This window comes from Carcharhinus amblyrhynchos, chromosome 4 (assembly GCF_965287045.1).
Source record: "Carcharhinus amblyrhynchos chromosome 4, sCarAmb.v2.hapA, whole genome shotgun sequence".
NCBI classification, from domain to species: domain Eukaryota; kingdom Metazoa; phylum Chordata; class Chondrichthyes; order Carcharhiniformes; family Carcharhinidae; genus Carcharhinus; species Carcharhinus amblyrhynchos.
In genome coordinates, this window is record NC_137327.1 from 76,338,927 (window position 1) to 76,355,510 (window position 16,584).

Here is a 16,584-nt window from a genome sequence, read left to right on the forward strand (position 1 = left end):
TGCTTTTTTTTGGTGATTAAACGCATTTTCAGTCCTGTTAATCAAATTGTGTGAAGTCACCACTCTCTTAACAATGTTAAAGAATACTTTCATATAAAACAGTGCCTGACTGTGCTGATTTAAGGCAGATTTTGAGTTTTGCAATTGACAAATGAATTTGGGTGACAACGTGAGAAAACCACTTCTGGAAACTTGTGCCATTTTTCCAGTCGCACGCAAAGTGAAAACTCTGCCCAGTATTTTAGTTTTTCTGATGTTGTAATAGTTTCCACATTCATGTTCGGACTATCCTTTGTTTTTAGAATTCTGTTTCTACTAGGATATTTGTGCTGTAAACTTGATACATGGAAGCAGATGAGTATGAATCAGAGTATTGGGGTCAAAATGACTTGTTTAAAAAAATGTGTAACTATCAAAGTGAGTATTTTGGGAAACTTAAACTTAAAATCTTATTTTAGGTTACTTTGCTGCTATAACCTGGATTTGATTTTCATATATGTAAGTGGGATTTGAGGGTGTAGTAGCAGCTGTTATGTTAGCATGCATGACTGAATTAATAGAAAGTTTCAAAACGTATTTATTAAAACAAGAATTAAGATTAGAATAAAAAGCCAGAAGAGCACAGCAGGTTTAATTTGTTAATGAAGGAAGGATGTAGTGATGTAGGTAAACGTCATTAGAATGGGGGTGGTGGAGAAATGGGATACTTTAGACCCCTTAACCTTTTTTTCTTTTTTACAGATATTGTCTATTTCCAGCATCCTCTGATTATGTCTGTAGATTTTTTTTATTTAGAATTTTATTTTTAAATTTAAACAAAGTCTTTAGATTATTTTCTTTCTGGCCCCTCCCTTCCCAGTTCATCTTTTCCCCGATTGGGAAGTTTGTCAAATGATCTGCACCTAGTACTCATGCTGTTAACCAAAGAAGCTTGCTTTGGAGCACATCAGCCCATAAATGTACAATGAGGCTACTGTGAACCTTTGATTTTTCTCTTTGAAACACATTCTATCAAACCATTTGCAAAGTATATTCAGTTGTAGTACATCATATTTATTGTTAAATATTCACTTTAGAATTCTAAAATTATTCATTTGCAAAGCTGAAATGAATACCGTTATGAAATTAGCTATATAAAATTGCACATATTCTGATTGCCATGTCGTAATCCCCAAAGTAATGGTTTAAAGTGTTACGGCATACCAGTTATACTTGATTGTAATTTTTAAAAAGGGGGTCCTAAGAGAATAGGGTAGTGTTTTCTACATGAAAATCAAAGTTGCTTCTCATTAGAAGCTCTTGAACCAAGATTATAACACTTTATTCAATTTAAGTGAACTTCCAAGCCTAATTTTATGCTAAGTATGATGTGCAGTAAAATACTATTCAGTTAGGTCTTCTGCAGATGCACTTTTGTGACACTGATGATGCATAATAAACTGGAAATCTTAATTTTTCCCCTGAACAGTTAAGACAATATTTTACAAACTACCTGCATGCACATGGTCTGTCATCATGGCACCAAATTTCATTCAATGCATGGTGGTTTTGGGTATATTTTGGCATAGAGGTATTAATGGAACTTGAATGGATCCTGACTTGATGTTAATGTAGGCAAAAACTCAGCAGAAACTTGATTTGTAATTGCTTACACTCACACCAACTTTGTGCAAAGCCATATTTTCAGATTGATTTTTAAACTTTCCACTTGTACTTTTAAGAGAACAAATGCTTGCTCCGCTTGTCCTTATAGAGGAGCTCAGAGTATGGAATTCTGGGCAAATGTCCAAACAGGCATGTGTGCCGAGTGACACTGGTTGACTTTACTGTGAATTGGATGGATGTATAGCATGACTTCTCTGCTGAAAGCAACTCATGTTTCATAATTAACAATCAGAATGAATTAGATTGAATAAAACCTGAGTTCTTGGAGACTCAGAATTTTGACCGTGTGACAAATAGTTGATGAAACAAAATATCTTCATTCTCTCAGTGGAAGCCCTCTTGTTTCTCGACCTGATGGTCATGGGTTCAAGCTCCGCTCTGGAGACTAGAGCACATAATTTAGGCTGATGTTTCAGTTTGGAGCTGTAGAAGGTGGAGGTGCGGTCTTGCAGTATTAATCAATGAATAGCACAGGAGTTATTTTGAGGCCCTCGCTAGCATTTTTCCTGCAAACATAATGATTAATCATCTAGTTTTTTATCTGCTTACCTTCTGTGGGGCCTAGTTGTGCACAAGTAATATGTCCATTTTCCATACACTACAGTAGTGACTGTATTTCAAATGTACTTAATCTGTAATATTTTAGGATATCTTGAGATTATTCCTTTCTGTCCAAACAGTTGCAATGATGTGATTGATATAATGTAAATAAAAAATTGTCAGAATCAAAATACACTTTGTTTAATCACTCAGAATCCAATACATTTTTTCCTGTGTGCAGTAAGACCTTTTTACTCTGCTAATGAGCTCTTCTAATGAATCCATAGTTTTGCTTTTCATTTTGCATGTGTCTGAGGCTCCCAGTTCATACATTTTTGAATCCTTTTGAGATGTAGGAACTTTTTTAAAGTCCATAAAATATATATTGTACTCAGTATATTCGGCCTATAGAAGTTTATATTTCGTTTTGAGTCTGTTGTATAATATGTGAAAAATACACTGGTTTCAATGTCTTCACTCATTCTACCAATTTTTACTTCAGCCTTTCAGACCGAAGGGAAACTTTATCTAATTTTGGATTTCCTCAGGGGAGGGGATGTATTTACACGTTTATCCAAAGAGGTAAGATACTGGATATATTTTTCATCTAATCAGTTTTTGCAAAAGTAAATACAAGTTGAATAAACAAAAGAGCAAAGAAGAAAAAGATGCTGACGGTCATTGAATCTGAATTTGTTATTTGTCAGTAAAATCAGTCATCGGGGATCGAGAGTAAACCTCAAGTGTCCAAAAGGAACAGAACAGCCTTAATAGCAGGATGGATATCTGAATAAACTTGTCCTTCCTTGTTAATCCCGATTCAAAACTGTCCCAAAAAAATTGGAATTTTTTTCCACTTTCATTTCACTATGTTTTGACTTGTTACTTCTTTCCCTACTCCCCCCATAGTAGATGAAGTGTATTTAGACTGGTGTGGCACAACTAATAAATTGCATATCATACAATATGATATGTAAGGCAATTTATTGATATCAGGCAGTATGCATTTAGTGAGAAAAGTGAATTTTTCTTCAAAGCCACTCTTTGTGGAAACAGATTTATAATTACATTAATGCATATATCTGCTGTCTGTGCTGAGGTCATAGAAACTGATAAAACAATGTGATTCCTCATACAGGTCATGTTTACTGAGGAAGATGTCAAGTTCTACCTCGCAGAATTGGCCCTTGCTTTGGATCATCTACACAGCTTGGGAATAGTGTACAGAGATCTAAAGCCAGAAAAGTAAATCTTTTATTCATTGTCTTTTGGGATTTGTACTGTATATTTTCCATTATGCATTTTTGTGTCTATTTAAACAGTAACTTTGTATTTTTCATAATTTTCTTAAATGCAATGATTACATTGCTGATTAGAACAAGTTGAGTAATATATTAAAGTATCATTTTTAGGAATTTTATACGAGTTTGAAATGCTTTTTTAAATTTGACATTGCAAATGTTATGTGATATAAAATCAATAGATTGTTAAACATTAAGAGTAAATGCTCAACTTTATTTGTAAATACCCTATTATTGTGATGACTTTTTTTTAGCTTGATTTAAACTTAAGTACATGTATTGGAGATTGTGAATTTTAATTTCAGCATTTTACTTGATGAAGGAGGACATATCAAGTTAACAGGTAGGTACATTCATTACTCTGTGTGTCAACTATATAGATAATTGTTTTTATTAATGAACAAGATTGTTTTGTTGATCTTTTTAAAAAAAATAGCTGATTTGTAATTTGCAATATGTTAGCAAAATTTGCTATCCTGAGAATGCTTCTTGCTGAGGTAGTTTGAATCCAGACAGTAAAATTTCTTATGCAAAATGGAGGAATTATTTGATGCTCTGCAGTCAAAAGATGAACTGACTTACTGGATGAAGTCAGGACACTACCAAAGAAAGACCTACAGCAAGCAAATCACTTGAGGATTACCTTATTGCTCAGTTTTCATCACTTACGGAAATAACTAGAAATAATCATTTTTGACTGCTTACCTTCAATTGAATAAATGATGAATAAGGCAACATTTGCTGTTACATTAATTCATTTAAGTAAAGATGAAAATAAAAGAAGAGCAATGTACATAATCTGTCAGCAGGAAATAGCTATGTTTGCAACGAAACCATATGATGAACTTTTTGTTCATTTTGAATGATCAATTTGGAGCCTGAGTTTAAAGGTGAATGATGGAAGCAGTCACTGGTGTTTGTATGTTATTTGCTAAAGATTCGAGAACCTCAAATAAAGATATAAAGATCCTTGCAAGCCACCTTTTTGCCCTTAGCTGCTTTTAAAATATCAGAAGGCGTGATGTGTATTTGTCAGAAATAGAACACTTGCTTTTGTTATCCCATCCAATGTCTTTTCACCTTCACTCTAATTTTGAACAGATGACATAGAACAATCAATTTCTAGCAAGTGGCTTTTCTGTGAACTGAAGCTATATTTTGGCCTAACCTCAGGTCCAATCTGATAAACCATGTTATCAAGTGATTACATTGTCCGAAACAAGAGCCTGAAACTTAATCAAAATTTGCAGTACAAAGTGAATTTTGAAAAAAAATTGAAGCTGTTTTGAGAAATTCATTTGAGTGCAGAATTTATTTTTTGTTTAAATGCCCTTATATTCAACATTGTGCACCATCATCATTGTCCAGTTCCTGGAGTTGAATTTCTCAAATTATTTTATAAGTTGCTTTAATTAAAACTCAAATGAAAAGCAACAACTTTGTACTTTGTACTAGCGCTCTAAAGTAATAAAATGCCCCAAGGCTGATCTATTGATGTATTAATTTGCTGACCTGAACAAAATTTGATACAGTAAATGCAAACTTACATTGAATGCTGAAAAATTGATTGTTGCTGGAAATGAAAAGTAATACCATGTAGCGAAAACCTTGCACCTTAATGTTTTTTTCAGAAGACATCCAAAGTAATTGGTCATTTATCTTTTTTTGGTAAGTGGGATGTCTGACTCACACACACAAACCATTATTTATGTAAGATAAAATTTTCATTTAAAATCATCTTCAGAAAAGTGTGTGTCTGGGACCTATTCTGGTTCTGCACAGTGTTCTTTACAATAGACCTAAATATTAGATTGCTCTCATAGGGTTTTATGTACTGTAAAAATATTTGATTGAAATTATCCTGAAGGTTGTTGCTGCATTTTATTATAAATCTTTGAACAAATTCCTCCATTTTACATTTGTAATTTTTTTGTATGATTTAGGAAACTGATTCAAATAATCGCATGGGAAATATCATCAAGTATTTTCTATGGGGACATCAGTCTTCAAGTCTTAAGTAGTATTTTCTGCCAGTTGCTAGTTAGAATAGCGTCTATTGTGTAGTAACGTTGCTGTAATCCTTATTTGGTTGGTGGAATATATTGGCCTTTCAACCAGTTTATAAATTGACCATTTAGTATTTTATTTAGTCATGTTCTGCAAATTTCACATGGTAAAATTTGAATTTGTTCCCACAGTTATAAAGTTGCTGAGATTAATTTTAGTAGAGGATGAGAAAATATATAATTCACTTCCAGTCTGCCCCCACTCCGAGGATAGTCAAACTACAGACATGCAGAAACATGGGCATTTTGGTAATGAATCATGACTTAGAATCATTGAATGTTTGCAGCACAGAAGGAAGCCTGTTCTGCCCATGCTGACCCTTTGCAAGAATAATTCATCTAATGCCACTCCCCTTTATTTTTCCCCATAGCCGGCATTTTTTTCCCCCTTCTTCAGTTAAGGATCCAATTCTCTTTTGAAAGCCATGATTGAATCTAGCTCCACCACATTCTCTGGATTCCAGGACCTAGTCACTCACTGATTAAAAAAAAAACTTTTCCTCCTGTTGCCATTACTTCTTTTGCCAATCACCTTGAATCAGTGTGCTCTGATTCTTCATCCTATCACCAACGGGAAGAAAAATGCTCATGATTTTTGAATACCACCTTCAAATCTGCTATTGATCTTCTCCTCCAGGGAGGATGGTCCCAATTGATCCATGTGACTGACATGCCCCAACCCTGGAATCATTCTTGTGAAGCTTTTCTATACCCTCTCCAACTTGCCATCCATATTTACCGTTCAGCTGTTGCATAATTATTTGGCAGCTCTGCAATCCCAATGAACTGGGCTGTGTATCAGCCGCTCCTTCTTGATACCATGTTGCCATATTAAAGAGCAGGAACACAGTATGTACCAGTGAGGTGGCAGCCTTAATAGCACCTGTTGATGTGCGCAGACACAGAGCTGAACAGCCGCCTTCAGTGGAGTACTATTCTATGATTCTATCAAGTAGGTTTGACTAGGGCAAGTGTGACTTCATCGGTGAGCAGGTGGTAAGTAGAAAATGTTTGGATTTTTTGGTTAAAAATCAAAGGTCAGACATTTTCATCAGATCAACCATTATTTGCATTATTCACTTTAATTACTTTTAAAATGATGGTTACTTATTTGCGAAGTGTTCATATTTTTGACATTACTCTTATTTTTAGATTTTGGGCTAAGTAAAGAATCAGTTGACCAAGAAAAGAAGGCCTACTCATTTTGTGGTACTGTAGAGTATATGGCACCAGAAGTGGTTAACAGACGAGGTCACACACAGAGCGCAGATTGGTGGTCATTTGGTGTGCTTATGGTATGTTTGAGATTTTGCCCACGTTACTTTTGTATTGGTCCTTTTTAATTAGTGAAATTGACTGAATATATCCTGGTGTTGAATTTTCAGTTCCATTTGTGTATTACTCTATCTACGTTTCTTCAGATGCATTGGTCCTAGGCAAAGGAAATTGAGAGTGACTAACTCGAGGGCTATTAAATCTGAAGAGCTTAGTTATACAATTGCTCTTAGTCTGTAATTCTGAAACCAACTGTCAGCTCCATTCTTGTTTCAGATGTTAATGTGATAGTTTAAGGCTGCACTTTTATGGAAGTTTCATTTGGAGGCTTTATGCTGAGCTAAGAGTACTTGTTGTGGAATTCCTGGCTGGTTGGGGTTTAATATCGGGCTCTGAGTGCCTCAAAGATTGAATTTCCTGAGTACCTTTATGTCCCAAATTTAGCATTGAAGCTATAATTCTTTTATGGGATGTAGGGTGTCACTGGCTGGGCCAGCATTTATTGCCCATCACAACAGACTGTTAAGAGTCAGCCACATTGCTGTGGATCTGGAGTCATATGTAGGCCATGCCAGGTAAGGGTAGTAGATTTCCTTTTTTAGTGGACGTTAGGGAACCAGATGGGTTTTTACAACCATCGACAATGGGTTTATGATCATCGGACTTGTAATTCCAGATTTTTATTGAATTCAAATTTCATCATCTGCCATGGTGAAATTCGAACCCAGGTTCCCAAATCATTACCTTTCTAGTCCAGTGATGATGCCACTAGGCATTGCCTCCGCACATGATAGTGGAACCTTTTGTGGCAATTTTTGGATTTAAGGATTACCCTCTGGATTTCAAAATATTTAAAGACAGAACCAACTTGTTAGCAAGAAACTACAAATTATTTATACTATACCACAGATAAGCAGATGTTTACCTCTTGTCAAATTTGCTTTGTTGGCCTTAAATATAAAATTTCCAATGCTTTTTAATATGTATGCTCTATATTATACTGATAACTGGCTAATATTTATTTGAATATAAATGTTATGCATTGCTTATCAAACTGCTACTGATTTAAGTAAGACAAATAGTTGCATATGTAATAAATTTTAAGACCCAATTTTGCTTTGAAGGCACTGTCCATATTTTGCTCTTACTTTTAGTTTGAGATGCTTACTGGTACGTTGCCATTTCAAGGTAAAGACCGGAATGAAACTATGAACATGATACTCAAGTAAGTTTGTTAAGTGTACTTCTGTGCAGTTCATATTCTTGCTCTAGCTTGTAGGGGGCATAATAATGCTTAACTTAATAAACACATCATGGAAACCCCCTTGGTGACCGTTTTGAGGTTACAGGAAAATATAATGGATATTGGAAAATAAAATGATCATATAGAGGTTTATTTTAAGTAGGAGCCTGTCATAGACATGGCAGTTCATTCAGTCTTTCATAATTGGGGGATGAAAGATAATTAGAGAGATAGTTCTATTTTTCTGTACCCCCTTATTGACAATTGTATGCGCCCTAATGCTGGTCTCTGCTTTTTGCTCCTGGCTTATTCAATAAAATGAAAACTCCTGCCACTTAAAACTGTGAGAAATATAGGATTTGTTTTTATTCTTGATGTTACAGTTTGGGAGGGGCTTGTCATTTTCTGAAATCAACATAAAATCAATCAAAATTCACTCAGGAGAGGCATGCAGATTAAAATGCAAGTCTAGGAAGCAGTTTTAATGGAAACTTTTCAAGTTAGAGGTGAGTGTTTGGCCTCATGTCACTCGGCCAGCTTGACTAGTTTATTTAAACGTTCTTTAATTAGTTTAGATGGCCGCAAGTCTAAGTGGATAATCTGAGAGAAACACATTGCAATACAGTGAAGTTCTAAATTTTACTTTGCGGTTGGTGCTCTCTGCCCCCACCTGCCCCATGCCTTGTGTTAACTGCACATCAATCTGTCAGAAGTAGATAGAGGTGTCAAATTTAAACAGGGAATAATGGAGAGTGATTAGAACACACAAATCTAATTGAGGATTACAACTTATGTGATAAACAAGCTTAAACTGCAGAAAATTGCATATTTCATCTGAAACCACAAAATGAGATTGTAATTTGAAAATCATCATTGACGTCTGCTATTTGTAATGTAAACGGGTGTAATTTTTAAATTCTTTGTGCTGGCTGCAGATAATTGGATATATGATGGCTTTGAAGATGAGATTAAATATTGAAACGTCATTGCTTCAAACTGATTCATTTTTCTGTATAGTAAACAGCTACTTTATAATAAATCAAAATTATTCTTATGGATTCAGTAATAAACCACTGTAGCTACACAGTTTATGGACCAGATTTTCTGCGCTTTTTCATTTTCCATCTTTTGCAGTCATGGGATCTTCTGGTCCCACTGCTGTCAGAGGTTGCCTGTTGTTTGCGCATCCCCCCCCCCAATGCCGCGCCGCGCCACCCCCCTGCACCACCCTACTGCCAGGAACATGTGGCAACAGTTTGTTGCCGGTGGGACTGATGGACCCCATCGGCATGAATGACCACAAGATTCCAGCCTATGCCTTAAGACTAAATCATCGCAATATTATAAGATACAGCTTTCACTTCCGAAGACTCCTTAGCTCTAAATTAACACCAACTTCAATAAACCATTGTCAGAATAAACATTTGGCCCACACTACCACATTGAACAGAAAAATATTTAATGTAATTAGGGTACTAGTGCCAGATGTCACATAATGGCACTGTAAAGCCAATGCCCCCGCAGCATGTTATATCATCTTGACAAGTTTAAGATTTTAAATTTCCAAATGTCCATATCATAGGCCTAGGCAGAACAATGTATATATTGAAAAAACAGTTTCTAAAATTAAATCCAAATATACATCTTAATGTATTTTAGTTGTATAAATAGCCCAATTATATTTTTAAGATTAGCTAACCTTATCGGAATTATGCAAGTCAGCTATTGGAAGCATTAATTTACATTCACTTAAAAGTCAAATAGTTTTTTTATTATGTGGGAGTTGTGCCATTATTTAGGGAGGTTGTATTCTATCTACATAGAATATTTAAGATAATTGACAGAAGAACCAAAGAGGGGGTTTGGGGTAAGAATGCTTTTTACACAGAGTTCAGAATCGGAAATGCACCAGGTGAAAATTTCAGTTGCAACTTTCAAAAGGCAATTGAGTAGAACAGTGAAAAATTAAACTCAAAATGTGGCAGGGCTGTGGGGAAGAAAAAGGAATTGAATTAATTGGATTGCTCTTTCAGAGCCAATACAAGCCTGATGGGCTGAATCGTCCCCTTCTATGCTCTGAGTCTATGGTGATTAGGCTAATTGGTTTCTCTGTCAAATTCTGTTTTTATTGCATTGAGTTTGAACATGTACGCCCAAAGATTCCATTTTCCATGAAACCTGCAAATTGATGGCTGGGGAAGTATGTGACAGAATGAGAAATTTGACAAGCAACTGCCAAAGCCTCCATTCTATTGACCCAACACCGTGGCAGTCTTTGGTGCTTTGCAGGTTCATGTCATTGATGCTTTCTATCTTAGGTGAATAAAGTTCATTTATAGGACTACTGTAGATTGCTTGCCCTTTGCTCAAGTGAGCCTATCTTGCATGGAATGAGAATGATCATGAACTTAGAGAATACTGTATGTTAAGTAAAGATTATGAAGCAGCTGCTATATATTAGTATGCAATGTTGAGTATCATTTAAATAAAATAATCCATTTACTCTTTCCAAGAGCTAAATTAGGAATGCCTCAGTTTCTTAGTCCAGAAGCTCAAGGTCTTCTCAGAATGTTATTCAAGCGAAATCCTGGGAACAGACTAGGTACTGCTCATTTTTTTATCATCATCCATCTCTATATTGAAGTTATTGTTTCCAGTTATTGTTGGATATTGGTGGATATGTATCTGATAATGAAGATCAATTGGCACTGCGAAAAAATCATTGCAATACTTTGTTGCATGCCTATTGATGTCGTTGTCTATAGAATGCTGGAAATACTTTTTTGAAGTTTATTGCATTTCTATTCCTTTACATTTAATCTTTAAAGTGATAGAATAATAAATTGTAAGGAGGAGGTTTGTTTTTGTGTCGAGAGTGTCCCCAGTGCAAATGCTTTACAAACAGAGTTTTCTACCCTCTTGGCTGCCCAACAGATTAATGCAAAGAAATAATAGGAAAGACAACACTGGAAAAAAACTCGTAATTTATCTGCCAACCAACATCATCGGCTCTCATCTCCCATTCACTATCCCATTTACGTATCCAATTCCCCCATGAATTTACAGACACAATCCACCACTTACTCGTTCAGCTGATTTCAGACATTCACCAGTAGAAACAATAAAACCTGAACTGAAAGTTCATTCTTTTCTTGGCTTCTGTCTTGCCTAAGATCAGATGCATGTTATGGCCATGTAGAACCAGACCTTTGGGCACAAATTTGATGCACTTGGACCCATTGCTTTGACACTAGGGGTTCCATTTTGGTGCGAAAGTAGTGTCTGCACCATTTGTGCTCATTTCTGGTGTGTCACACATGGAATGTGTTCTTGGTGAGGGTGTTAATATGATTGTGAGGAGCCTGTGCTGGAATCTGATGCCAGAAGGTGTATCATGCTGACCTGTTGCCAGTGCTGCCATTTTTTGCTGTCTTAGTTAACACCCTTCCTTAACTTGAATATGCATTCAGCAGCAGAAAGGCCTCGCCCAATCACATCAGTGTTATTAAAAGAGATTGTGTCCTTGTAGGATAGTTACTGGTTTCTCTGCTGGCTCAGTTGGAGTTCATGGAAGTGCTGGGTGTTTTGAGGAGGAGGTTAAAGTTGAGGCCTGCAGGAAATGGTGCTGCATGTGGAGAAGATCTTACAAGGGTTCTGTACACATCGCCTACTCACAGTCATGTGTTTATAGTTACTTTTCCCCTTAGGCTGTAGTATGATTGGGAGATGGAGCAAACAAAACATGTTGCTTGAAGAGGCAAAAAGTGCTCACAGCGAGAAGCCTTGTGCACTGTTGGTCTTCAGGCAATATAACACCTATCTCCAACTAAGCCAGCAACAGTACCTGAAGGAGGTATTCACAGAACTCTGTCATCCTTTTGCAACCAGACCTACAGCCAGTAAAGGGCTCTGAAGGTGACTTTCTTCATACTGGATTACTTCCAGGCTGGAGCAGGCAACATTTCTCAGTTCACTCTCCACCTCTACAACAGATAACTGACAGGCACACTTCCTCCAGGAGGGAAGAGTTCACTGTTAGATTTGTTCTCCCTGAACAAAGAGAAACAAGTGGAGCATGCATGTATTTTTGCCAGGATGGGAGACTTCCTTATGGTGCAGACGTGTAGCTTTGTGACTTCCACATCTTAGTGTTGAGATCAAGTACAACCGGAAAGATTACCCCTTGTTTAGTGTGCAGTTGGTGTGTGGTAGTAATCAGCACATCATGCTGGTGAATTCTTGGTATCCTGGCAGCTGCCTTGGGGCTTTCATTCTGTGCTGGTCTGTTTCTTTGATCTTTCAGCCACCACGTCAAAGTAGAGGCTGATTGCTGAGTGACAAGGGATCTGCTTTACATTTGACTTTTGATTATACCCTGCAACCTCGACCACATGTAGCTTGCATGCATACATTTAGCCATACTGCTAAGCGATACGTCGTATTTACCACTTAAGTGTTGAAGCACAGTTCCATGCCTGGACTGCTCTGGAATAGCCTTTGACAGAGTTGTGCCACTGTCATCCGCTGTATGGTCTAAAACCTGATTACAGCAGGACAGTGTTTTCAACATGAGAGATGTGGCTCTGTGGTTTGCAGCAGTGCTAAGTATGTGATGGTGGAGCAGACAACCAGATGAAGCAATGAATGTGAGATATGTGTTTGTGTGTGACAAAAATTGGAAGTTGAGTGAAAGGGGTGAGGCAAATTTAGTGGCACGTGTGGTGAATTGAGCAGTGCTAGGCTGATAGTTCAGTTCTAAGGGTATGATATTTGAAAAGACATTGGCTGACTTTGATTGCTCTTGGAAGGTAATTCGACTGCATGCGGCTCAGCGTCCAGGTCCTCGATGGCATTGATCTTTATAAATGTTTGCTTCAGTTCCCTCTTTTGTTTTTATGTGGAGAGCCTTCTGACCCCCCTATGGTTACAGGGCAATTCTTCTCCTGTCCATCTTGAGCGCTCAGGGACACGAGTAGTGTGTTAGAAAATTTGGGAGCTTGCTCTCTGCCATGTTGTTCCATCTTCATTCTTCCTCTAGGTTAGACACTGATGACTTCAGTACCTCATGCAGCCAGAATGTACTTCCTCTTTAAAAGGACTAGGCTATCTTTAAGTAGTTCAGGCTAGCTTTAAGTGGTGCTAACCTTGGGTGACCATGGACACTCTGGTGAGGTGTGCAATTTCTCTGCAGTACATTTATAACACCACTGCATGCCACTAACATTTGGGTTAGCAGGTGTCACAAAGTTTGTGTGCTGGGTATATCATTTTAAATCAGCATAGGTTAGTCTGGCATTGCGATCCCTGTGCCTGCATTTGGGCTATTGAATTTTTAGCCCTTGCTGTCTTTCAGCAGTGACCTTGAATTTGATGAAGCATTTGGCACTGAATGAAAGGTAAGTAATCAAATTCTCTCGTTCAAAAAAGTCTTACATTTAATTCCCAATGTAAGCAGAAATTGTGCATTTTTTGTATTTTTCAACAACTGTTGGGAAAAAAAACTTGCTCTTTTCCATAGTATGCTGAGATGTATTGGGGAACATAATAGAGGAAAGCTCATCTCCCATTTATGTTGGTTCACATGACATAAAAACTGTTGCCTCCCTATTTTCATTGTTGAAGAAGCCAGAGTACAATTCCAGACATCATTGAAAAAACCCAGCCATGTATTAGCACTGATGCTTCAAATGAAAAATGTTGTTTAGAGTTGAATTTCTTCTGATGTGCTGATATACACTGGAAATACCTGTGCCGAGACGTATAATTAATTTCCTACATTCCTGCACATTGTGGAGTGGGCTTGTGTAAAACACAAATTGCCCACTACATTGCACTGCTTTTGCAGCATTGTGCAGTGATGTAACAGCATTCATTTATCTCCAGTACATGTTACTTGAAAAAACAGTTAGTTGTACTGGGTTGGAGATTGGCCTCTGCCTGCATGCAGCCAAAACTACAAATAAACATCCCATGATCTTAATTCTTGTAGGAGCTGGCCCTGATGGAGTTGAAGAGATCAAAAGGCATCCATTCTTTGCTACCATTGACTGGAATGTAGGTGTTTCCCATTCCAACAAGCAAGATCAAGGTCACAAAGCTGTTAAATGTAATGCTTTTTACTCCTGAAAAACCCAAAGTTAAAATCTAAATGTTCATGCTTTTAATTCACTGCTTGTTTGAAAGAACTTTTTTTCTGCTGTTAATAAAAGATTTTTAAAAATTATATATTTTCTGGGATATTAGACCATTTGTTCAGAGATTTTGTAACTCTTATGCCAATCAAACTTATGAATTCTTATCTAAGGTGTTAGCACCCATTGCAACTGTAAATTGTGAAAGGGTGTTGCAATTTTGTAAATCCTGAGTTTTAAAAAACATGTAAATGTTAAACCAATAATTCGAAGTAATGTAGTTGGGTATTCATAATTATCCACATTGTCATTCAAAATAAAGTGACAGAGACATGTAAAAATGAACCATTCTCTTTATCTCAGAAACTGGTCAGAAAAGAAATTCAACCACCGTTTAAACCTGCTTCTGGTAAGCCAGAAGATACCTTCTGCTTTGATCCAGAATTTACAGCTAAAACACCAAAAGGTACAGATGATTACTCTTTTATTGTTGCTATGTATTTTGTGAAAACCTAACTCATCACTTTCTCTGAAACAAAATTAATTAGGAGTTTTGTCATGGATATTGAAGGAAGTGTTTTCTGACATAAAAAAATGAAATATGATTTAATTTTTAATATGATTAAATATGATTTAATTTAATTTTTATGCCCTTTACAATGTTCATTAAACTTATTGGATTGTTCAAATCTCAGAATATGGATGAGTATTTAAGATGATCCCTGTGCTTTTCATTGTGCCTTGCTTTCATTTTTCCCACATTGTTAGTATTGTTGAAGTACAAATGCTTCCAGCTCCAATATTTTAAAATCAACTTTTTCATTTGTGGAAGTTGAAGGAAAGCTTTCTTTATTAGCTTTCCAAGCTGGTACCTCTTGCACCTGTTAATTGGCAAAAGAAGCAGTGGTGACGCGAGGAAAACCTTCTTTACATAGCGAGTGGTTAAGATCTGGAATGCACTGTCTGAGTGTGTAGTAGAGGCAGGTTCAATAAGGGAATTGGATTATTAGCTGAAAATAAAAAATGAGCAGGGCTACAGTGATGATGTGGATTGCCAGCGTTGGACTGGGGTAGGCATAGTAAATAGCCTCACAACACCAGGTTAAAGTCCAACAGATTTATTTAGTAGCACGAGCTTTCGGAGCACTGCCCCTTCATCAGGTGAGAAGGCAGAGAGAGCCAGCACAGATATGATTGGGCTCGAATGGCCTGCTCATGAGCTGTAATTTCTGTGGTTGGGAAATTGACTGAGAAGCTCAGCTTGAAGAAGTGGAGAATAGTAGTAATGGCAGGTACTCTAATGGACAAGATGTGACTATTCCTGCAAAGATCTGTTTTGGGGTTTTAAATATTGATTGATGTATTTGTTAATAACTTAAGATGGTGTGATAGTCACAGATCAAAATTTTCTTACGGCACAAATAAGGCTGCATTGTACGTAATGCTGATGGAAATGTAAAATTACAGAGACCTATTTATAAATTAAGTTACTTGGCAAATAGATTTCAAAGTCAGCAAATGAGACCATCCACTTTGACCATAACATAGATGCAGCTGGGTACTTTCTAAATGGCAAAAAAAGGTAGAAACAGTGGAAGTCCAAAGAAACTTGGGATTCCAGATATACAGAACCATAAAGTTTTATGACCAGGTAGAGAAAATAATGAAAAGGGCTCTTGGGATGCTGGCCTTTGTACCGAAAGCAGTAATACAAAGGGGTAGAAGTCATGTTTCAGCTGCACTTACAAAAATAGCTTTGGTTAGACCACACCTGGAGCATTGTGAGCAGACATGTGCATCACACCTTACAAAATATAAATTAACCCTGAGGGAGTGTATAGAGTTAATCAAATGATAACTGGACTCCAGGGAGTAAGCTACGAGAAGAGGTTCCTGTGGTTGGGTTCCTTTGAAATTAGAAAGTGATCAATGTCCACGAGTATCCACATGAGTTCAGGGATGGCCAAGGCAGGGTGGGTATTGTTTAGCTGGATGGCCACCTTCTCAGGGAACACATCAAAGATGGGTGATTTGATAGAAATTCTCAAGTGATCAAGGGGAACAAATAAAATAGATAGAAACTATTCTGCTGATTGGTTGTTGATTCTTGAAAAAAATTAGAACTAGACTTTTCAGGCAGTTCATGCATGACTAACTTTAAAACTGATAGGTTTTTGTTAACCTGATGGTATAAAGGGCCAGCATGGTTGCACATCAGCCATTATCATGTTGAATGGTGGAATAGGAATAAAGGGCTGGATAACCTACCTGGGTGGTTTGTTTCCTTTAGAAATTTATTTTCAAATTTAGTCTTAAGTTTAATAATTTATAATGATGCCCACCTTAAGATATATTGCACAAAA

At 36.8% G+C, this 16,584-nt stretch overlaps 1 protein-coding gene across 2 annotated transcripts in view; it reads left to right on the forward strand.

Annotated features, from left to right (window-relative positions):
* LOC145342128 (ribosomal protein S6 kinase alpha-6) overlaps window positions 1-16,584 on the forward strand; it is a 120,929-nt gene that overhangs the window by 71,483 nt on the left and 32,862 nt on the right. For both annotated transcript variants that reach the window (XM_080187380.1, XM_080187381.1), the window contains exons 5-12: window positions 2,708-2,787; window positions 3,344-3,450; window positions 3,812-3,849; window positions 6,725-6,867; window positions 8,002-8,072; window positions 10,604-10,692; window positions 14,080-14,144; window positions 14,585-14,687. In XM_080187380.1, the coding sequence (XP_080043506.1) occupies window positions 2,708-2,787; window positions 3,344-3,450; window positions 3,812-3,849; window positions 6,725-6,867; window positions 8,002-8,072; window positions 10,604-10,692; window positions 14,080-14,144; window positions 14,585-14,687 (696 nt within the window). The remainder of the gene's footprint in view (window positions 1-2,707; window positions 2,788-3,343; window positions 3,451-3,811; window positions 3,850-6,724; window positions 6,868-8,001; window positions 8,073-10,603; window positions 10,693-14,079; window positions 14,145-14,584; window positions 14,688-16,584) is intronic.